The 19,000-nt window shown below is 41.9% G+C and overlaps 1 protein-coding gene across 3 annotated transcripts in view; it reads left to right on the forward strand.

The window, feature by feature from the left end:
• Nucleotides 1-121: 121 nt before the first annotated feature.
• Nucleotides 122-19,000, forward strand: part of LOC127476121 (histone RNA hairpin-binding protein-like) — a 31,571-nt gene continuing 12,692 nt past the window's right edge. Inside the window, exons 1-9 of one of the 3 annotated variants that reach the window (XM_051798643.1) lie at nucleotides 122-460; nucleotides 700-831; nucleotides 3,272-3,376; nucleotides 3,902-3,961; nucleotides 4,216-4,347; nucleotides 4,921-5,070; nucleotides 6,080-6,161; nucleotides 6,897-7,004; nucleotides 7,649-7,874. In XM_051798643.1, coding sequence (XP_051654603.1) covers nucleotides 417-460; nucleotides 700-831; nucleotides 3,272-3,376; nucleotides 3,902-3,961; nucleotides 4,216-4,347; nucleotides 4,921-5,070; nucleotides 6,080-6,161; nucleotides 6,897-7,004; nucleotides 7,649-7,654 — 819 coding nt within the window. In that variant the 5' untranslated portion in view covers nucleotides 122-416 and the 3' untranslated portion in view covers nucleotides 7,655-7,874. Of the gene's footprint in view, nucleotides 461-699; nucleotides 832-3,271; nucleotides 3,377-3,901; nucleotides 3,962-4,215; nucleotides 4,348-4,920; nucleotides 5,071-6,079; nucleotides 6,162-6,896; nucleotides 7,875-19,000 lie in introns of those variants that run through there. The other 2 variants (XM_051798641.1, XM_051798642.1) reach the window with 2 other exon arrangements.

A 19,000-nucleotide genomic window follows, 5' to 3' on the forward strand; every position in this document is an offset into this window, starting at 1 on the left:
CCGGGCGGAGCGGGCTGAACCACCACACTACCGGAGGGGGGAGTGTGGGGTGTGTATCGGTGTGTAAAGGCGCGGGGCGGGGAGTTGCGCTTTCCCCTTCTCCCCCTCCCGCACCTGTCCCCTTGGAGGCGTCCGGCGGGGGGGCGGGGCGGGCGCTGCCGCTCAGCGCCGGCGGGAGATGTGAAGGGGCCGAGCGGGAAGGCGGCGGCGCTCCTTCTGTCCTTGTGTCCCCGCAGCGCCCGCTCCGCTCCCCCGTCACCGCCCGGCTCTCCCTCAGCGCCCGCTCCGCTCCCCCGTCACCGCCCGGCTCTCCCTCAGCGCCCGCTCCGCTCCCCCGTCACCGCCCGGCTCTCCCTCAGCGCCCGCTCCGCTCCCCCCTCACCGCTCTGCGCTCCCTGCCGAGGACACCCCTCGCCATGTCCTTCCGCCAGCGGAGCCCTCACGGCAGCACGAAGAGCAGGTAGTGTCGCCGGGGTGAGGCGGGGGGTGGCGGCGGCCCAGCTCTCCGGCCCTGAGGTGTGCTTGGTGGTGGTGGGGCGGGGGGGGGAGCCCACTCAGAGGGGGCGAGTGGAGCCGCCTCGCTGGGTTTGTGGGAGTGAAATGAGTAAATAAATACCTGCGATGTCTGAAGGAGGTTTTAATGCGCTAAAACCCGCCTGGTTTGTGCTCACCTTGTGTTTTTCCGTGGTTTTTTTCCAGCCCGCAGCACCCCCCGCGCTGGGCCCAGGCGCGGAAACGCGGCGCCGATGGGAGGCGGCGGAGGCAGAACGAGCCCGAATCCTCGGTTTTTGAGGAAAACGAGCCCCGTCCTGCGGAGAGCCGGCAGGACAGGTGAGCGAGGCTGGCCACGGGAGCGGCTCCCGGCTCTTTTTGTTCGCCAGGAGCTGTGAACTGGCTGTTCCACTGAGTTTTCCAAGCCCTGCCTGTTTATCGGTCGCTCATCAGCCATAAATAGCTGGTCTTAAAGGAGGGAAAAGGATCTCGGGCAGTGCTCCTACCTTGGAGTCACTTCTGAAGAGTGAATATTTAGTTCTTATCTCTTGAATTGTATTCTTGATAATTTTCTGCCCTATTTCCTGGTTGCTTATTGCCATTTATCACAAAGTAATGGTTGTACAGGACAATTGTTTATCTGTAGATATAGACTGTACAAACCGCTGTGGTAAAATTAAAAAAGATGACAAAAATTGGATTTTTAGAAGTCATCTGCCTTCCTGTTTTTGGAGGCAGTACAGACTACACTGAGAAGTGTCAGCACGTGTGGGGGCAATCCACTTCTGAGGTCTCCCAGTGTGTTCACACTGCTGCTCTTCTGCCTTCCTTACCATTGCCCAGCACAGCTGAACTTCATTTTAGTTGAAGTATCACATTTACAGTCCAAGATATTAATGCCACAAGTCCCTTTAGTGACTTTGATCAGCAGATGGGAGTTGTGGCCACAGCCCCAGAAGATTGAATTTAGGTTTCAAATCTAAAATGACGTGGGCTGTGCCCTGTAACTACCCATTTTCCTTTCCTGATAGTGGGCAGGGAAGATGTTGGTCAACGGCTCAACTTACAATATGCAAAGTAACTCAAATTGATTTCAGAAGGCATGTTTGAATAGGACTACAAGAATGAAACTACAGATAGTTTCATCAGCTTCAACCTAAATAAGCAGTGTTTCTGTGTGTCTTCCAGTATTAAATGGAGCAGGCATACTTTTTTCATTTCAGTTTGGATTCAGCTCTGACTGAAATCGTTCTCTTCCTGTGATAAATTTTTTTTTACTATTTTTTTTGTTTATGCCAATTCAACGTCACCAAATTAAAATTCTAAAAAGCAAAGAGGAGCAGGATGGAGGCTGGGTCATACATCAGACTCAGGTGGGGCCAGCTGTAGCCTTGTTTTTCTGCTCCTGTGGCAGTGTTTGAGCACCATTTACAGTCCTAGCACAGCAACAGAACCTCTCACCAGGTGTGAAATGGGGATGAGGGTCTTGAGTAAGATGGCTGAGCTCAGTATGTCTGGCACCAGAGCAAATTAATGAAAAGAAAAAGCCATAGAGCCCTGCCAGTTGTCCCTAATTCTCTGCACAGGTGCAGAATCAAACAAGTATGTAAAGGTACATCAATGTTGAGGAAGAAGCTCAGGTGTTGGGACTGCTGGGTTTGTGCTGTTTGTTCTCTGGCACCGGAGAGCAATAATTGAACATGGCCTGTGCTCTCTGCAAAACTAGAAATCAATATCAGGAAATGCTAAGAATCCATATAGATCAAACAGATATTTGCAGAGGGACCTGTACTGTTTGCTCTGAATTTTTAATTTTGCTGAGTTGGTTACTGGGTTTCATTTTAAAAGAATTTTAGACAACTTGGGAGCAGGGAGGGAGTTGAAGCTGGTTTTAGTGCAGATGGATCTAATTCCCTGACTTCAGGGGACATGTTTGCCCAGAATCCTTGTAAGTCTCCAGAGCATTTTGAGATCCTCTGAAAAAGCTCTGCTCTGGAGGATACAGTTTTCAGTTTGTACTTAAGGAAAATTGGTCATCAGGAGGACAGAAACTGGAAAACACTGAATAGTCTAAATGTAGGCAGCTACAGATGGCTGAGAAGGGATCTGAGCTTATTCCCCTGCAAGACTCTGAACCTGCTTGTGATGCTAATGGGCTGCAATAAAGTTGTTAAGCCAGTTTGCAAAGTCACAGCAAATCTCGGTTTGCTGGTTAAAATATGACTTTTTTTGTGCCTTTGCTTTCTCTATGAGGCATATTTTCACATGGAGAAACTCCTGGTGCTATGGTGTAATTTTAATTAATTAACTTTACATCTTAATTCTGTGTTCTAACTTCTGTCTCTTACATAGCTAATGGGTCTGCAATCATGAAGGAATAAATAATTCTTAAGTCATTTGGTGGAGTGAAAATAAGTGAGTGAGTAAAGCTGGTATTTCATGTACTGTTTTCTGAAGGACACCAGCTGAAAGTTATTGAAAGGGTGAGCTGCATTACATGCTACAGTGCTATGTTTCTGTAGATACCTAAATTAACTTTTTAAGACAAAATACCCAACACAAACCACCCAACCTCAAGGTGGAACTCTGAACTGATGCTTAATTTTACAGTGATGACATTTTAATAGAACAGCACAAGATTTTTCACAGCCACTGTGAGTAGTCTGAATAAACACATTAAATGGGGGTCAAACTGTGATTGAAGGAGATGCTGGGGGTGGGAAATACAATAAAACAAAACTTTAACATAGGGTTGTTTTTTTTTTCCTTTTCATTCTAGTTTTACAACACCAGAAGGCCCTGGACCCCTTTCCCGGTGTTCAGACTGGGGAACTGCAGTGGAAGAAGAGGAAATGAGGACCAATGTCAACAAAGAAATTGCAAGGTACCCCTGGGTGTTTAGGGTCAAGTGGGGAAAAGAGGGGAAATGGTAGTTGTCTTGTAGAATCTGTGCTGACTTGTATTTTTAACTTCACCACTGTAGTAAAATCAGGCCCACCTTAGCCTCTTGGCTGCTGCTTTTAGGTCAACTTTGGCTTAAGTCCTGCAGGAATGTCATGGGATGCTCACTGGAGAGTGGATGTGTATCACTAAGTATCTCCCTTTTGGAAGAAGCTTTTCCTGAATCTCCTAGATTTAAATACGTCTAAGTACTGTCTCACTAATGGCTGGTTTTTTTCATATCATTGCTATAAGAATAGGGGAATTTTGTAGAAAAAGAAAGTCCTCAGTTGCTTTTTTTTTTTTTCAATTAGGGAAAACTGAAACATCCATTCCATAGTGGAAAGGTGTTTTACAGTGTCTGGGGTGCTGCTGCTTTACTGCTGAAAAGTAAAATCAACTGTGAGGCTGAGCCTTAATATTCTCTTTGTGTTACATATATTCTTAATCCTGATTTGAACTCTTACAGATACAGAAGAAAACTCCTGATAAATGAATTTTCAAGAGAAAGGAAGTCCTCCTCAGGAAGGTAGGTTAAATTTCTACCTTAGCTGAGGAAATTTTGAAAACAAGTCTGAATTTTCACGTGCACCGTGTTGTTTCTTGAAACGCTCAGTTTAAAATAGTTCATTTTAAGTCTCCTCCTACAGTGTAATATAGTAACATCCAGAGCATCTGTTTGAAAAGTTTTAAGGTGTTGGTTTGTAGCCTTTTACAAGTGGGTTTGTTTGAGTGTGGCTTGTTCTCCAGCAGTCCCAAATCTACTGTGTTTTTTCCCTTCAGTTCTGATTCAAAGGAGTCCACTGCAACAGTAGAACTTGAGACAGATGAAGTGGTTTTAATGAGAAGACAGAAACAGATAAATTACGGAAAAAACACAATTGCATATGATAGATATGTCAAAGAAGTTCCTAGGTAAGCTGCCTGACTTCCTGGAAAACTGAACTGTAAGTCCTACCTGTTCTCTGTAAGCGTGTTTAATGTACTAAACTTGGTATCCAACACACATTCAAATAGAAAGTATCTAAAAAAAAAAGTTTTAAGACGTTTTTTAACTGTGAAGTGTCACACTAACACTCAAATGAGGTGTGGTTTTCTTTTAACTAGGCAGTCTGTGAGAAATACCTCGTGCTGCAGAAATGGAAACGAAAGTTCTTTTAGTTGTGCTTGTCAACAAGAGGAAATGAAACTGCTTTTTGCAGTCAATGTTTCTCATGAGTTAACTACAAGACAAAATGGGCTACAGTCGCTCTTGAGTCTGGAATGAGGTTTCCACACCTGTGATTGATAACCCCTTTTTTTTTGTTTTTCGTTTGACTTGAAATCAGAGAAACTACCAAGTTCATATGGAGTGGGCAAACCTTTTCTTGAGTGCTGGAGTTGCCCAGTAGTCTCTTCTCAAATAATACAGGCTGTAAGACTTAGCATTTAAAACTATGTTATGTATGTGTGAAAACCACTAATTTTTCACTTCTGATATCTTAATAGGTGCCATCGTGTACCAGGAGTCCATCCCAGAACTCCCAATAAATTCAAGAAGTACAGCCGCAGGTCATGGGACCAGCAGATCAAACTGTGGAAAGTTGCACTGCATTCCTGGGATCCACCGACTGAAGGAGGATGTGATCTGCAAGAAATGTATGTACAGAGCGTTCAAGATGCTTTTACAGAAACTAATATGTCGAGTCTCATGTCTAAAAAAATAAACAGTTCATTCTGCAGCGCTCTGCAAAAGAAAACACCACACTGTCGAGGTGAGCTGATTCTTTCAGAGCAGTTTGCAGATTGATCTGTGGTAGGAGCAGTGCTGGAGAGTTCTCACCAAGGGCAGATCCCCTGAATATTGAGCTTGGACCAACACAGTGTACAAGAACGTGCCTCACATCCTTCTCACTTGCTAGTTCAAGAACAGTGGTATAAAAATGTTGTTTCATGAGCAGAGAGGAGGAGAGAAGAACTTGTGAAATCATCTTAAGGTACCATTAAACTCAAAGCATGTCTACAAGTGTTCACAGTCCAAGCTGCAGAAACTCTAAAAGATGCAGAGTACTGCAACTGCTTATTTTCCTCTGTAGAAAGCAATACAGCTGATCAGGGAACATCCAAAATAAAAACTGTGGTAATAAAGGAATGAAGGGGACACAGATTTAACTTAATTCCTCAGTAAGCAGTTCTGTGTTAATGAAGTGCTGTTTTCCTTAACAGTGCTGATTTTAAAACCAATGTGGAGCAACGGGATCTAAAAGCAAAGCTTTGGTGTGGAAATACTAGTCTTACCTTTGGATCCTGGGTTCTAGGTCTATGTACAGTGGGTATTAAACCTTCTTTGCAAAACAGATTGATGAAAACCTTGTCTGGGGGAAAAAAAATTCTTCCCTCTTCCATAACACTTGTTATCATTTGTATTGAAGCATTTTTGTCTTTGACAAGTTGCAGTATTTAGTCTCAAGACTTTAATTCATTTTGGCTGTGTGGAGCTGACCTGCTGTTCCATCTGCCTTCCCCAGTTTGCCACCACTGTCCCTCTGATCTCTGTGGGTCTCTTTGCTCTCCTTTGCTCACTGTTTTCAGAACTGCACCACAAAGTGCAACTGAACACTAAAAAATGAATTTGTTTTGTGTTGTATTCTTTTAAATGATTTTACAGCTGTCCTGTTGACCTTGGTGAGATGGAGACAGAATCTGTTGGAAGCAATTCTGAATCTCAAACAAGCTGTCAAGATAACGATGTAAGCATATCTGTCATTTGCATAAATATATTTGTTAACAATTTGTTAATAATTGTTTCCTTACTTAGAACTTTATCCCAAGTAGCCTGAATACCTGACAAATTCCATCATCTGTTATGTTTTAGGAATTGTTTATAAAGCTGAGTAATCTTTAAATTTGGATATTTTCCAGCTATAGCCAATATCTCTCTGTAGTCTTGGACTTAGAGAGTTTTAAATCACGTCAAATTACAAATATCTAATTTTTCATAGCCTACAAAAGAAAATTGTATCTGTTGAAAGCAAATCAGTTGTGAATTGTGACATAGAGTGGAAATAATGCTTTAGATTGCAATACCTAATGTTAAAATAGGGTGTGATTTTCTTGGCACACAGAATTAGGCTTCTTTTATATCCACAGGGCACTTGGTACAGCTGAGCAGTAACCTTCAGTAAAGATCTAAGAATGCTTTTCTTACTGGATTTTTTTTTCTGATGAATATTAACTCTGTATATTTTCATGTATATAGATCCTTAAAACACTTGCAAGAAATCTTCAAATGTGGTTGAATGGGCAGAAGCCTGCATTTAAATAAATCTGTAATCTTAAGACTAGCCTTGGGGTTTTGTGTGGCCTTTAAAGTGTTTGTAAGGCTCTGTTATAGGGTGGTCTAGCTGAATTACAGAAGTTAATTGGGTTATTGCCTAACTAAATCTGTACTTAACTGCTAATTATTAACTGCCTTGGTCTTCCAGGATACGTGTTCTGGCACTCCCACGAAACTCAGACATGTTGAGTATCAAGCAGAAGGTGAATTTGACCTGGAAGTGTGTTTGAGTGAACCACTGAAAGAATTTGATACTGTGAGTTAAATAGTCTTATGCAAACTGTTTTAGAGAAAGTTTCCTTTAAATTTGAGAGGTTAGCTTGATTCATAACCTGTTAATAGTAAGAAAGCTTAAGCAAAGTTGAAGACTCTTTTTAAAGTCATGGTTGGTCTACATATTCTCCAGACCAGACTTATGTAAAATTGTGATTAAGTTGTGTGACTTCTTGTTAACTTTTAATTTATGTATATCAGATTTTTTTTATAAAACTCTTCAGTAGAAAAACTAGCCAAAGGCAGTGCTGTCCTCAAGTAATTATGAATAGTACAGCAAGATCTCACCAGTTTCCCCAGCACCACCTCCCCCACTGTGTCCGTAATTTCAGTTGCCCACCACCTGCAGATAAAGAGCGAAGGAGGGAGATATTTTTGTATATTCCTTTGCTATGACATCTACAGAAGTCTGACTTGAAGTAATGCATGTGGCAGCTGAACCACGTAGCTGATTAGTAACTAGTAAACTCATCTACTGCAGTTACTTACTGTAAGATTAACTACCTACCCTAAAAAAACCCCTTTATTTGCAAAAACATTTCAGAAACAATTGGAAATTAAATTCTCTCGAGAAATTGGAGGTCAATATGCTAAAGCCTATGCAATAATGGCTTTTTTTTTTTTAAGCATTAGCCTGAATTTGAAATTTGTAAATAGTCATCAGTCATTTGTTAATACAGTCAAGAAAACAACGTCTAGGGAAAGTTCTTGGTTCTTCTAATTTGCTGGTTTTAAATGTAAAACTGTTGTAAATGATAACAACTGTACAGATTTTCTGCTGAGAGCAGTTAATGTTTCTATTGCTTTTACATGGGATGTTGCTGGAAAATAAATGGAATTGCCTTTACTTTTACTTAAGACTCTTCAGCTTCATTTCCTACTGGCAGTGTTCTGTGGATAACAAAATGCAGGAGAAGACTGGAAGCTGTGCATCTGAGATATTGATGCTAGGCTGGGGTATACTTGTGTTAGCACCATCCTCTGACTTTGAGCAGGACCTTAAAAACTGTTTATTTTCTGTGTAGGGCACCAGAGTGAATTTGAGTCTGAGTTACAGTGGGCCTGTTGTTGACCTTTTACAGACTCCTTAGAAGCAGTTTAGTTTAGTAGATGTCCATTAGCTGGTTAACAAATTCTGTTCTCTAGGAAAAACTGCTGGAAGAGCTGGGTGGACACTTCAGTCTTGTTTACTAACAGGACCTGTTTTACAGTCACCTCACTTGGGTTTATCTCTAAAATGAAGTTTTTTAGGTGTTGATGTTACAACACTCAGGCTCAGTGGAGACACTTGAACTCTTCAACTCAAGTATCTTAGCTAGTAATACTGCTTACAGCTGTCTAATATGTTAGACACTCTTAAAATCTGGTAGCTTGACTTGATAGGGAAACCTTAAATAACCCTGGAGTAAATTGTAACTCATCCTTTAAGTGGAGACTTAAATGACACAGTAGAGAAAAAACTATTTAAGATTTTTAAGGGGAGGCAGGGGCTGGTGGTGTGTCAGTCCTATACCTGAGTATCAGAACAGCCAGTAGAATTGTTTTTTAAAAAATAAGTTTTTCTACCCCATTATAGCTGCCCAAACAGGTTGGATCAGTGGAATATTCAGGAGATTGTTTAGAGCCTTCATAAGGTTAAGGCTACTTAGACCTGGGTTTGAAATAAGCACGTGGGTGAGGGCAATCTCTCAAGCACAAATCCAGGCTGAGGGATGAGCAGCCAACTGTGTCCTGGGCTGCACCAAAATCAGCATGGCCAGCAGGGCAAGGGAGTGGATTCTGCCCCTCTACTCTTGTGAGACCCCACCTGGAGTGCTGCATCCTGCTCTGGGAACCCCAGGACAGGGAGGACATGGATCATTTAGAGCATGAAGATACTCAGAAGGCCGGAGCATCTCTCCTATGGAGACAGGCTGGGAGAGCTGGGGGTGTTCAGCCTGGAGAAGAGAAGGCTCCAGAGAGACCTAACAGCACCTTCCAGTACCTAAAGGGGCTACAAGAGAGCTGGAGAGGGACCTTTGACAAAGGGCAATGGTTTTAAACTGAAAGAGGAGGGGTTTAGACTGGGTATTGGAAGTTAATTTTTTAGTGTGAGGATGGTGAGGCCCTGGCACAGGTTGCCCAGAGAGGCTGTGGCTGCCCCATCCCTGGAAGTGTTCAAGGACATGGATGGGGCTTTGAGCAACCTAGTCTATTGTGCATGGCAGGGGGGGTTAGAACAAAATGATCTTTAAAGCTCCCTTCCAACACAAACCATTCTATGATTCTGTATTGAACCAATAATTATCCACTGAGATAGCTAGAGGAGACACACATTTCAGAGCTTATTGTACAAAAATTTATTACTCTACTAATCTGAAAGATTCTATGTCTCTGAAAATCAATTTTTATTACTAAACCTTATCCATAGCTTCAGCAAAAATATTAATTCCAGAAATTATCTAGGAATGATATCTGAGACTGCTATTATGGTTCTTTGTGAGAAGTTAATACATGAGCAAATACTATTAAAACAAACAAAACCCCGGTCTTTTTGAGTCATTTGAGTTCTCTGTGACAGTCCTTAGGATTTTGTGATGTATGTTCTTTGGAATCTGTATTGGAGGAGGAAATACAGGAGTCTGACTAAAAGATTCTGCTATTGGTATAATGTGGGGAAATTGTTCAGCTCTTCAGGTCCGTGCTATTCAGCACACACACTCCTCCAGGAACTAGGTATGTGTGAGCATTTTCCAGCCGGGAAATGTAACTGGTCCATGTCCAGTAGCTGTTTATGAAACAGTCTCAGATTTGTTAATTTTTCCTGAAGGAGCTGGCCATCCATAGTAGTGTATTTAATCCTACAAATTATTCCCCTTTGCCCTCAGCTACTTAGAGACCTTAGTTTTTATGGCTGGCATTTGAAGAGAACAGTCATGTTATCCGAGTTTGGATGTTTTTCCCAAGGCACTGAACGCTGAATTGGAAAACTTGTTTTTTGTGATAGAATAAAGCCCTCTAGTGGTTAAATGTGGGCTAACCCCATGCACTTAGGGCAGTGTCTGGTGACAGATCTCGTGGAAAAGTGACATCCATATGTTCAGCTGTGCATAGATGCATGCAATGGAGTTTGCTTCAGATGGAGAACGGGCAAGTGCTGCTGTCAAACTTTAGCCTTATTAGGTTAAATTCCTTTAAAAATAAAACTGAACAGGTTGTTCTGTGGGCAGCAGAACCTGTCAACCCTGCTTTTTATAGACCTGTGCCTTCTGGTTTATGTTTCTCTTACTCCCTTCACACCAAGCCTTATCCTCTTTCAGCATCCTCATGCCAAGCCTGGCTAACTGACAGCAGTCATGGCTATGGATAATTTAAAGCTCCATCTGGTTTTGGGTGGGCTGTTGGTATGTGTGTGTGGATAGGGTGGCAAGGCAGAACACTGAAGAGCTGAGCTGTCCCAACTTTTCCTTCACTTGGACATTAATTGGGTCTTCCTTCGTGACTTAGCTGTTGTCACATAAAGCTTCAAGGAACATATGTAACTTTCTGTTCAGTATCTGACAGACAATTCAAAAATTAGAGGGGGCAGGACAGATTTTGGGAGAGATTTGCCAGTACAACCCCTTAAGCCTCCAAGAAAGACAAGCTAAAACCATCTTTGTTCCATGAATCTGTTTTTGAGTCCAAAATACCATTCAAACAACCTTTTGTTCATGCACATATCTACTGGAGTTATTTTCAGGATTATCTGCTTTGTTGTGTTTCTAATGTAAATAAAAGCCCTGGTGTGGAGGCAAAGCACATGTGGAGCAACTACAGATTCCTGAGTATGGATCTATGAGGAAAACTGGGGGATGAGGCACTTGTTTTTCAAAAGTGGGCTGGTACAAGAGCCCATTTGAAAGAACTTGGACCTTACTGGACATTCTTACTCTTCTGTGTTGTTTTCTTCTATATGGTTTCTCAAAATGTGGGAAGAATATTTACTAGCTATTCAAAATTAAGTTTGAGTGCTTCCTTACAATTAGGAAAAATTTTGCCAAAATATTATATAGATAGTTAAGAGATTGAAGTTACTTCTGAAAGTGTCAAAAATCCATTTTATTTTCAACTAAAACAGCGTAGTTAGGATGTGGTATATATACTTTTTTTAGGAGAGAAAGTGGTATTGCTGAGCAGAATTTATTCTACTTGTGTTGTATTTAATTTTGTGGTATCTGGGTAATACAAAACACACAAGGAACCAAGATGTAACATCTGCCACTTCTGGCCCCCACTGTATTTTTGGATTACCAGTCCTATTCATTCTTTGAGCTTGTCTCTTACCTCTTGGATTGTGCTTGAGCACAAGAGAAAACTAATTTATCCAAAAGGTTCTGATTCAAACGCTCGAGAAATAATTTCATTTTGAGTGGAAAAGTTGGAGCTTATATTTGTGGGTTAAAGTGGGGCCCAGCTGTCTGTGTTGGGGCCTTTCTGTCTATCCAAGTTTCTATTGAGAAAGTTCCTGGGAGGTACAGGGATGGCTCTAATTATTAACAAAAACAACGTTCCCTTTTGTGTTTCTTTAGAAAGGGGCTGTTCCATTTCTGCTGAGAAATACTTTGTTTTCAGAAATATGAGTGCAATATAGAGATGAAGATTTGTGCCTGCTCTTTCATTCCACTTTCATGTGCTGGAATCAAAGATACTTTGGAGCACTGCAGAGGGCAGTAAAAGTGCATGTTTAATTACAGGCACACAAAAGGGAGCTCTGAGTTGCTTTACATTTGTTGTAAATGCCAGGAATCTAATTATACTTACTGATTCTGACCTCAGGAGCAAGCTATAGTCCCAGTAAAGCCCCTTCAAGTCTGTCATCTTTCACTGTTCTTTCCATTTCCAGTTTCACTTGATCTTAAGCCCATTATTACAAGGAATGGAAGATAATAGTAACTTAACAGCAGAGAGAGGAAAAATGGACTTCAGGGGAAGAAAAAGTCCTCCTGACAGGATAGTATGGGCCTGCCTGTATTTAAAATCCTTAGTGCTCTACAGTGGAAATATCTGAAAATGTGTTTTTAAATTGTTTGAGAAAAAACTATTTTTTTTCCTGAGGATTTGAGATTTCCAAGGGAGAATTAATTTCAGGATTTTATCCACAGCTAACTACTTTCACAATATTCCTGAACATTGAATCCACATTATTTGACGTGTGTTAAAATGTGTTTGTGTCCTACACCTACTGAACCCTCACCGCTCTAGTAACATTGCTGTCTGAATTAAAATTACACATTGTAGTTGGAGTGTTGGAAGTGAAAATCAAAGTGGAGAATTAGCAGCAAGTGAAAGGATTATGTTGGTGAGGTTACCATGTGTGGTGCACAGGGGAAAGAAAGTCAGAGAAAGGAATACAGAGAGAACCAGTCTCATCTAGAGGCTGCTCATGGAATGTTGTACGCAAGGACATGGCAAATTAATAGATATATAAAGACTAAAATTACATTTTGTTGGTCCCCTGCACTAGAGCACTTATCTTGAATGAAAAAGGAGAAAAGTTAAGCCAGCCAGGCTTATCTGGAAGCAGACTTAATGCCTCGATATGCAGCTAGAATTTCTGTAACAATGTGCTCCAAAGATAAGAAATACGTAGCACTGACTAACAAAGAATGGTCTGGTGATGCTTAGAAGCATTTGATACTAAGTCTAGAAACCTGTAAATTTATGAAATAACCACTTACTATTTTCTGACATTTGATCATAAAACTTCCCTTTATTCTTACTGGAGAAACTAAACTGCCAGGAACAATCTTGGTGCTAGACCAAGTATGGCACGTAGTGTAAAGCACAGAGGTGAGGCTTCACCCAATTCTTGATCTATTTTTAATGGAATTCTGACCATTCTTTAGAATACTTAAAAAGAAACATTCTGACTTGGCAATATTCTCCTCCCAATAGTAAATATAGATACATCAATTATTGAGATGAAAATATTTATGTAGATATATAATATTTTTAAAAATCTTCTGAGATGTTGACAGAAGTGCTTCCAGTATGAGTGGATCCCATTATTTCTCATAATAATAATAATTCCATAGACTGAGACACAATGCAGTTTTATTTTATTGTTGGGAACTAAAAGGCTGGATGAATAGAACTGCAGGTTTTGCAAATCACAGTCTGGGCTGGCTGAAGCAGTTGTATTCAAACAGGTGGTGAGCTCTTCAGAAAGTGTCTAGAGCTGGGCAGGGATAAGCTTCTCATGCTGTAAAAAATTTCTGTACACCAAAGCTCTGGTTTTTTTTAATGAGAAAAAGCAAAGCTGTCACTCTGAGGAACTTGGATGCAGATCCTTGCTGTGCCTGTTGTGGAGAAAGCAGCTAAACCTGGGACTTAACCTCCCTGCAGGCTCTGACTTGTGCTTAGTTGGGGATCAGGCTCTTCTGGTCGGAAAATATTCCCAAAGAACCTTCCTGTAAAAATGTCACCAAGTCTATGTTTCTACACCAGTAAATAAAATTTTCTGGATGATGTTAAGGTATTCCCTCAAAAAAACTCCTCAGCAAATCTAACATGAATTTTCAAGCTCCAATTCAAAGAGGTCAAGTGGATTTGGGTAGCACAGAGTAAGATGTACTTTATCTGCCAGCACCAATTTGTTTGACTAGAGCCAGAGGTAGAATTTAGGCCCTTTGCTGGAATTCAAGATTAAGTTATTTTGGGTTTTTTTTGACATTAGTGCAGTTAAAAAGTTATGAAAACTTATGTGCCTAAGGACGCAGATCTGAAAATTGTGACTTCTTTCATTGACAAACACTGTTTTTCTTGCCTTTATAGCCTCTCTTGATTTGGCTGTGATGCATTCATGGGGGAAAAAACCCACCAAAAGTGTTTCATAAATTAAAATGAGTATTGATGGGGGAGGGGGGAGGAAACCCATTCTTGAAGGTCAACTATTAACAACAAAGTAAAGCCCCTGTGTGAACTTTGTTGTAAATCAACTAATAACATATTAAAGCTGAGAACAGTATTTTGCTTTCAGAGTCTTGCTGCTGCGAGTTGTGCTTTTCGTGAGGATGCAGATGAAAAAAGGATGATCCCTTTAAGAGCTTGATAGGTTAAGTCAGAAAATTCATATCTTGCACACCAGGCAAAAAAATATGCTAGCAACTGCTGGGAAAATGACAACTGCAGTGTCTGATCGCTTGTCAAATCAATGAGGCTTTTCTCTCCTTTTGGTGAGAATTTATTTGCAGGGGTTGGTGAGCTGAGAAAATAAGATTCCTGACCTAATGGTCACCCCCATTGGTATCTCATTGTGGAAAATACTCTCTGCTGCAGTCCATTCAAGTGATTGGCAATGACAGCTTGGATGGATATTGTCAGTTGACAGGGCTTTGCACTCTCTCTGTTTTAAAAATGATGCGAGAGATCCCTTCCCCGGCGTGCCGTGCCACAAGTTGAGTTTATGAATGAATGGATGAATGCATGCTTCTCTCCTGTCATCCCCAACAAAAAAAAAAAAAAAAATATTCCAATCCCATCCCTGAAATGATATGCTAAGTAAATTCACACACATGCATTTAACAGGCAAATGGTGCCCGAAGGCAAGCTGAGCAAGTCCCTTCCAAACACTGGGGCTGTATGTGGGGTTTTTTGTAGTCATTAGGAATTTCATGGAAAATGTGAAACTGCCCATTTGATATGGAAAATCTCCATGAAAAATGTGAAATTCCAGTGTTTCCAGCAAGGTTTTGCTGACAGCTCATGCATGGAGAATAGCCTGAAAGACATGCATGCAATTAAGGGATCCATATAGGCGAGCTGGGGAGAACAACACAGGCAGTGGGGGATGTGGCCTTTGCTAGGGCCAGCTGGTGTCTGCTCCTGGACTCTCTGAGGGCACCAGACCATTGAGAGAAGTGGGGCGAAAGGGGAAAAAAAAGAAAAACACAGAAGCTTCAGAGAAAATGAACCAAGTCTATTGGAGAAAATCCCAGAGCTCCTAGGTAACCCTGTCCCTCCCCCTTTCTGGATGCTCCGAGATGCAGCCCAGACTGTGACACAAGTTTCTTGTCTTCACAGACGTGACAGTAACGATGCAAATAACAGAGGTGGTGGGGGAGCTTAGCCAGGGAGCCAGGTGCTGGGCTGGGAGGATGAGGATGAATGGTTTGGGAGGGAGGGTGTCTAAATTGTGCTCTGTAATTGCGTCAGGCCTGTCACGCCACTGCTTGTCAGAGGTGTGCAGTTGAGGAGATACTTCTGTACCCTCTCATCCTTTCTTTGCCTTTCTGAATGGTTTAGCCCTCCAGGGAAAGGCTCAACTGTTGTATTTATTCTGGAAGAGGGACTGAATTCATGTGTGTTATTAAATGTGGAGGGTAAAGCTGAGAACTGCAAACCCTCCCGTGCCTCCTCCCATTGCTGCAATAAAACAATATAGCACTGCAGGTACTGACTGCAGTACCTTTAAGGTACTCCTTGCTTTGCCCGTGGTCCTTTATCTGCAGTCCAGTGACACCAGCAGCACTTTGTCACCTTGGCTCCTGATTTAACCAGGATTAGAGGGAAAGGGTCGGATGGTTTGTGAGCTCTGGGGGCTGTAGGTTCACGGAAGGGAACTCTGGGGCACAGGCGGAGCACAGCCTTGCAGTGGGTTTTGTTCTGAAAACATCCCCTGTAAAGTCTCTTAGCACCATCACTCCTGTCTGACAGGGCAGGTGTTTTATCCTGTTTGATAGAGCAGGTTGGGACATACCTTATCTGTGCTGTAGACATGTTGAAGTGGGCAGTGACCTGCACTTGGAGGAGCTGTGTGGATCAAAAGCAGCACGGCTGCATTCTCCAGCTGCACTGCCACAACTCCTGGTGCTGCTGGATCACCCTCAGCTGGGGTACCTGCTCTGTGCTCCTGGTGCCATGGAGACCAGGATTCAGTGGTGCACACATAGCACCATGTAAAGGAGTGTCCAAGCACAGAAGGGAATTGGGAATGAACCAGGAGGCCAGTTGCCGACTTACATTCTCATTTGGAGTTCTCTTGCAAAGAAAATAGGGCTCATTTGTACTGTTTCATTTATACTGTTTCATTTGTACTGAAATGCCTCTTGTATGCCATGTTTGGGAGAGAAGGTGGGAGACAGAGGGACTCACAAGAAGGGGGTAAAACATAACATCAGTTGGTGTTGTGTGGGAATTTAGAAAATGAAGCATTGGTCAGTGTTGTGTAGGAATTTAGAACAGAGGTCTGCTCTGCGGGCAGGAGAGATGACTTCAGGAGAGGCTGCCTGTGGAAACACTATTTCTGTTCAATGAAGGACAGGAAAACTATGCAGCTTCTGAAATATCACAGCAAAATCATCTCGGATGCCCTCTCACAGCTGCACCATCAAAGGAACTACATTTAAATTTTTTGTTTGGACTCTTCCCCCTTTCCCCCTCCCTTCCCAAATCCCTGAGCACTCACTCCCACGCACATGGAATATATAAACCATCCAGCAAGAGTATGAGGGTCCTGTTGCGTGAGCTTTGCAATTGCAAAGAGGGAAGGTAAGAGGCTTTCGCTGTTTTCCAGATCACTGTCCGTTGCAACTGGAATAAAGCTGTTAACTCGTTGGCTTAACCAACTTTTCCCAGAAAAGCTTGGGCATCCTGTGCAGCAAAGGTGCTTTGTTTGTAGAGGTCTGTTTGCTTTACCAGGTTGCCTGCAGTCCAGGGGAAGTGGAAGTAAAGGGACTTGTTAGACCCTGTTGGCTGAGACTGCAACACAGCTTATAGCCTTGTTTTGGGCAGTCATTTGCTTCCACCTCTCCTGGTTTTTGGCTCTGTTTGTGTTCTTTAAAGAGGGTGTCTTGTGTGGCCTGAGGAGAACAGCGATGTGGGAGTGCAGAGCACAGGAGGGGAGAGCACTTTGCAAATTACAAGAAATTAAAAGACTTATCAGGCGTTTCTAGTAAAAGAGAATTATGTGCGACATGGGGCAGCAATTTAAGAAGAAGATACTGGTTGCTGGAGAGGTCCATGGGGAAGAAAGTAAATCCAGACGTGTGCAGCCCCTTCCCCTTTGCACAGCAACATCTCAGTTAATGCACTCGTCCTGTGATGCTGTTGGTTTGCAAGTGATATAATGTGGCATGTCTGCTCCGTTCCTATATTGCCTAGCAGGGAGCAGCATGCCTTTATTAATGTCAAATCCCTTACATTTTGGAAGGTGAGCATTTTTTTTTTATCACCCTGGATATGCAGGGCTGTGGTTAACTGTGGAATTGGCTCAAATTGTAGGTATTGTTAAGGATTTGGGTGCATTCACGTTTAAAACCCGTGGAGTAAGGTGGTGGCTTAAATACGAGTCAGCTGGGCCTTTATCAGGGTTTGGCTGTGGATTAGGGCTTCTCATCAGCTGAGTGTTTTATATTGATAAACAACTCGATCCTATTTTGCGTTTTTTCTCATTTAGCTTGCAGAAGACAAACTAGATTCAAAAGGCAAAAAAATAGCTTCGTAGTTCTGTAATATTACTATTGCTTAAATAACTGATTTCTCTTCTTCCACGGGGAAAAGGCAGAATTGTACCAACCAGGGCCAAATAACGAGAAGAACTGTGTTTCCCTTCATCACTCACATGTGCATGACTGGAATAGCCCCACACAAAACCAGTCTGGAGTAAAGGTTCTTTCACTCTGTAGATAAAAATAATTGTCCACAGAATAAGTGACTTATGTTCTGTGACAGATTCTTCTATATAAAAGGCAGTTTTGCTCCAATGGCAACAGCCACAAATAGATCTATCCAGAACCAGTTGCACCAGCCAAGCCTCTTCCCTCGATTAGTGGGCAGAATGTGGGTGAAATGATAAGGAGTGCGTGGCAAATTGAAAATAAAAATGATGCATTGTTCTGTAATGCCGAGGCTTCACTTTCTGCATATGTGCCCTTCGTGCCATCGTCTTTCCAGGGGAAAAATATTCTCATTCTCTCAAAATTCTGGTGGTCACTCAACCATGGTGAATGTGCTTGAATCTTAAGATTTATGATCACAATCCTGTTATCTGCAGTGTCAGGATGATTATCCCAGCAGTCCTGTGGGACCGACCTAAAAATTTTTGGACAAGAAAATTATTTGTCAGGAATTACAGCAAGATGATTTGTTCTGAATTTGAAACAGACATAGTTATTTGCAGCTGCTCTGGCTGCCCCATCTCATCTTTCCCATGCTGTCCAAACAGGATGAGATACAGGTTCTGGTTTCTTCTGTCAGCATGTGACTGGAAGAAAATTCTCACTTATTTTCTTTATTTTACAGCTGTGAGGATGCAATAGGGGCACCGTATCTTAAATACAAATGAAATAAATTTTATCTTCTGTGTCCAAGGATTTGATCTCTTGTATTAGGGTGGGTATATTTTATGGAGCAGGCATGAAATACAGAGAGGTCTCTTGTGTGCAGAAATCTGAATAAAAGTGTCTCTTTACCATGCAAAGCTTACCACTGCCCAAGTTCTAATCTCTTTAACCAAACAAAAGACAAGCCCAGTGACAACTACACTACCTATTTCAGTATAATTTCTTAAAGCCACTTTATCAGAAAATAAAAACTAGTCTTCAGACTAGTGGAGTATGAAAACCCATGAAGTTTCCCTGGAAAAAGGAGGATCACAGATCACTTATATACTTTTTAAAACTTATTTCACAATTATTCCTTCTCTAAGCACCCTCTCCCCTCAACTATGCCTAGACCTCATACTAGAAATTAACTTCAGCACATGTACAAATTGGACCAGGTGGCAAATTCTGTAGACTTCAAGGACTGAAAGATACTTGTATCTCAGTGCTTTACAGATAACTTGTCTGATGTGAGATCTGCTGCAGTAAATGGAAACCTCCCACTGACTTCAGATGGCTCCCAGATTAGGTGTTTGGGAAGGCCACAAACACCACCTGTGACAGAGAAGTGACTCAAGTTATGTTACACCAGGTTTTCTGCCTCTGTCTGATTCCTCATTCTAAATGTGTTAATTGT

Source organism: Manacus candei, unplaced genomic scaffold (genome assembly GCF_025592945.1).
Source record: "Manacus candei isolate 608988 ecotype Guabito, Panama unplaced genomic scaffold, ASM2559294v1 h1tg000048l, whole genome shotgun sequence".
In the NCBI taxonomy this organism is placed as follows: domain Eukaryota; kingdom Metazoa; phylum Chordata; class Aves; order Passeriformes; family Pipridae; genus Manacus; species Manacus candei.